Source organism: Ostrea edulis, chromosome 6 (genome assembly GCF_947568905.1).
Source record: "Ostrea edulis chromosome 6, xbOstEdul1.1, whole genome shotgun sequence".
NCBI lineage: Eukaryota > Metazoa > Mollusca > Bivalvia > Ostreida > Ostreidae > Ostrea > Ostrea edulis.
Window position 1 is genome coordinate 4865905 of NC_079169.1, and position 4512 is coordinate 4870416.

A 4512-nucleotide genomic window follows, 5' to 3' on the forward strand; every position below is an offset into this window, starting at 1 on the left:
ATGCAATCTTTTGCAATATAATCAACAGATACCATTATCACCTGCATATGGTGTTTATATATCTCAACTGATTCGATATGCAAGAGCTTGTTCTGGGTATAGTCAATCGAGGTAAGCTACTGACAAACAAGTTGATGGTACAGGGATTTCAACAGTCTCGATTGAAGTCAGCATTTCGCAAATTCTATGGTCGTTATAACGATCTAGTTCGTCAATACAACCTCGCATTGGGTCAAATGCTGTCTGACGTGTTTCATACCGATTGTTAGGCCGTTCTTGGCGCACTGGTTTTGACTGCGGGTGGCTCCGTTTGCCTGATCAGGATATGGGGCTCACGGCGGGTGTGACCGGTCAACAGGGGATGCTTACTCCTCCTAGGCACCTGATCCCACCTCTGGTGTGTCCAGGGGTCCGTGTTTGCCCAACTATCTAATTTGTATTGCTTGTAGGAGTTATGAGATTGATCACTGTTCGTTATCTTCACCTTGCATACCAGTGACTAACAAATTGATTAAAAATGTAACATTATACAAATATTGCTGTTTTTGAGGTCAATACAGTGATTAAACCGCCTGAGTAGTACAATATTCACCGAGCCCAAAGAACGAGGCGAATAATGTACTTTGAAGATGACTAAATCATCGTATTGACTGAACCCCCCCCCCCCCCCCCAGCAACATTCATTTTATTATATGATTTAATGATTAAATTATACAAACTCATTAAGTTATCCAAGCCATCTTACTTGTTGACATACCGGCCCATCGGAATACCGGCCCGTCCGACTATCGGAATACTGGGCGGTCACCCATAATTACTGGTTCAAATGATGCCGACATCACAACTGGAACAAATGACGGCAGTAACTTACGCAAGTAAGTTTAACATAACTATGATGGATAAAAGTATACGTAGAAGCAGTACTGGATGAAGGTGACGCTATGATCCTGGTCCTTTTTTACCTAAGTGCGGCATTTGATACCATCGATCATACCCTCTTGCTGGAGAGACTACGTGTGGAGGCTGGATTGACGGACATAGCACTCCGTTGGGTACAGTCTTACTTAAATGGCCGCATCCAAGCGGTGAAGATCAACATCAGTGTGTCCTCAGATGTACCACTGTTCACCGGAGTGTCCCAAGGGTCTGTTCTCGGCCCCCTTCTCTTCCTGGTGTACCTTCTCCTACTCGGGAGAGTTATTAACCAATATGCCATAAACCGTCATGGGTTCGCAGATGCCACTCAACTTTACAACCGTTTGAGTGTAAAAAAAAAAAACAAACAAAAAAAACAACTGCCAAGCGCACCGATCAAGTCAACATTATGGAGGAATGCCTAGCAAGTGCCCGAACCTGGATGACTGTGAACAAACTTAAACTAAATGATGGAAAAACTGAGATTATGGTGGTTGCTAGTGCCCACAACCAGTGCCTTGTGAAGGATATCCGTCTGAAGATTGGTGAGGCAATATTGACACCTAAGTCTACTGTTAAAAACCTCGGTGCTGCCCTGGACGCCACCTTATCAATGGAAATACAAGTCAACTCCGTGGTAAGGAAGATGTACTTCAACATCAGGAGAATATCCAAGGTAAAACACCATCTCACCCAGGAAGCGTGTGCGAAGGTCATCAATGCAACAGTCATATCCCACTTTGACTATCACAATGCCCTCCTGCTTGGCATAACCGATCGCCCCATGCACCGACTACAAGTGGCTCAGAACAACGCTGCACGTTGTCTCACAAGAACATGATACAGACGACATATTTCGACGGTACTTCAAAAACTACACTGGCTGCCGGTAAATCAACGTGTTGTGTTTAAAGTGCTGACAACCATACATAAATCACTACACTCTTTCTCAGCACCAGCATACATGAGAGAACTATGTACTGTTTACCAGTCACATATGACCTTGAGATCATCATCCGACCAATGGAAACTGGTAGTGAAGAAGTCATCAAACAAATACCGTACAAGATCCATAAAAACACTAGGTGCACAATTGTGGAATACCCATGTGACCTCAAAATCAATAGGGGTCATCTACTCCTTAAAATGTATCAGTGTACCAAGTTTAATGTCTGTCAAGCAAAGGTTTCTCAAAATATTGAGCGAATAGTATATTCCTATGTCCAGTTTGATTGATTGAATATTCTTTAACGTCCTTCTAGAGAATATTTTACTCATATGGAGAAGTCACCATTGCCGGTGAAGGGCTGCAAAATGTAGGTCTATGCTCTGCGCTTATGGCCTTTGAGCAGGGAGGGATCTTTATCGTGCTACACCTGCTGTGGCACGGGACCTCAGTTTTTTCCCGTCTCATCCGAAAGACCGCCCTATTTAGTAGCCTCTTACGACAAACAAGGGGTACTGAGGACCTAATCTAACCCGGATCCCCACGAGAATGTCCAGTTTGACCTTTGACCTCAAAATTCATAGAGGTCATGTACCAATCTTCACAAGTCAAGGGCTATTGATTCGTTACCTTGCACTGACCCTTGACATCAGCCGTTATATAACAGTTGGCCTCATTAGACCATTACGTAATCCACTATAAATAAAACATATAACAAATGACTGCATCGTGTTATGGTGTACATGGATACAAATGACGTGATCCCATACTGCTGTATTGATAGTAGATCAAGTTTGGAAACCTTTTTGCTGATGACAATATTGCTTGAATGATTGAAATAGCCATAACTATCTTCCTATATCCAGAGGGGATTGACTTTTAACCTGAAAATCGACAGGGGTCCTCTTTTACTCATAACCACATATGGAATATCATTACGATCAAGTGAATGGTTCTCAAGATATTGAACGGACAACATGTAGTCTACCGACCAACTGTCAGGTGCAAAGTAATAGGGCGGCCCTATATAATTATACCTTATTTTATGTTTCATACCCATTTTCAATTCCAGCACTGCTATTTTCTGCTTGTATCAAACTCTTAAGATATACATAGTTTTACTGGTGTTTTCTAAATGACATTAATGACATATAGAACCAAAATCAAAGGCCTGAAGGGCCACAATGGCGTCGTGCTAAGAAAGCAAAGATTATAATGAAACTATGTACTGTCCAGTTTATCAATGCTTCATCCCTTATTGTATGTACACAGAGTAGATATAGCTTTATATAAATCTCAATGGAGAGTCTTCTACCTGTGAATATTTTGATGCCATTGACTACAGTCACACCTTGTTATTGCAAATTCAACAGGACTGAAATTAAATTTGAGATATCCAAGGATTTGCGATAACAAGGATAACACACACACACAAAAAAGAAGTGGTTTGGACTGACAACTCTATTTACATATTCCCGATAACGAAGATTAGCTGTACATGTATTAAAAACACACATACAGCTTTGAATTCAAGCAATACCAAGAATATTTATCCTTCATACAGGAATAATGCTTCTAATACATCTGTACAGTAGCTCTTTTCACAAAAAAAATCAATTACAGATATATTTTTTTACAATTCCATTCATTTCTTCAGAATATTTTTCAAAGGATTATTTACAATATCTAATGTTATTAAATAATGAAGATTTTTGTGATCAACCATTGCTCTCAATTATTCACACATCTTTGCTAGCCAAGGGAGTACTCTACAATCCCTGGCACAGATGTAATTCACAAAGAACTGAAAATTTGTGCATTAAGATATTTAGTGAAAAAGTCAACTGTTGTGAGAACTCTCCTTTTAATAGTTGTAAAGGGCAGCATTGCATGTACTTGTTGATAACATAATAAAAACAAGAAATAAGTTTTAAATCAAAATTTTAATAAGAAATATGTGCAACAATGTAAACAACTATGGACCATTTGTAGTATATATCACTGCTAGCATCTCAAGAGATGAAAATCTAGTCAGATTAAAAAAAAAATTTGTTAATTCAGTAACTTTTACCTCCACAAAAACCTTTACTTGAAAGCCTTATAATAATGAATGCTTCCGCGCTTGGTTTGTTTACAATAACATTAACACGTGCCAGTGTTTATATACCGAGTTGACCAATGATTTGCAAACCTACAGATGCGTTAATACCCTACTGAGAATGCTACAGTCAAATAAACATTACCTACCCTAAAATATAATGACCATAAATAATCCGCGATACACTATTTCTCAGTTTAAATTTCGCCAACAGTACGCAATGTTTACAAACAAAACCCACGCTATCTTTCGTCTAGACACGCTATCGTTTCAGACATCACGTGACTTTGCAAATGTAGTTCGCATTGAAATTGGAATTTTTATTTGATTTGTTTTTATTTTTTGTGAAAGTTTTTATATCTTAAAGTAAATCAATGTGATAATTTTCATTTGTTTCTCATTAACAACTTTAAAATGTCGTAAATCATTAAACAGTACAAATATTCATACGCCATTACAAAAAGCGCGGGATTTTTCCGCGGAAGCATCGATAGTCTGACACCTTCGGTCGCGTAAACTTTTCAGCTGATTCAGTCGTACACGCTGACTATAT

General features: G+C 39.1%; 1 protein-coding gene across 1 annotated transcript; it reads left to right on the forward strand.

The window, feature by feature from the left end:
• Window positions 1-1324: 1324 nt before the first annotated feature.
• LOC130047028 (uncharacterized) lies at window positions 1325-1756 on the forward strand. The gene has a single exon (XM_056141145.1). The coding sequence runs from the start codon at window positions 1325-1327 to the stop codon at window positions 1754-1756; it is 432 nt and encodes a 143-aa protein (XP_055997120.1).
• Window positions 1757-4512: the final 2756 nt, after the last annotated feature.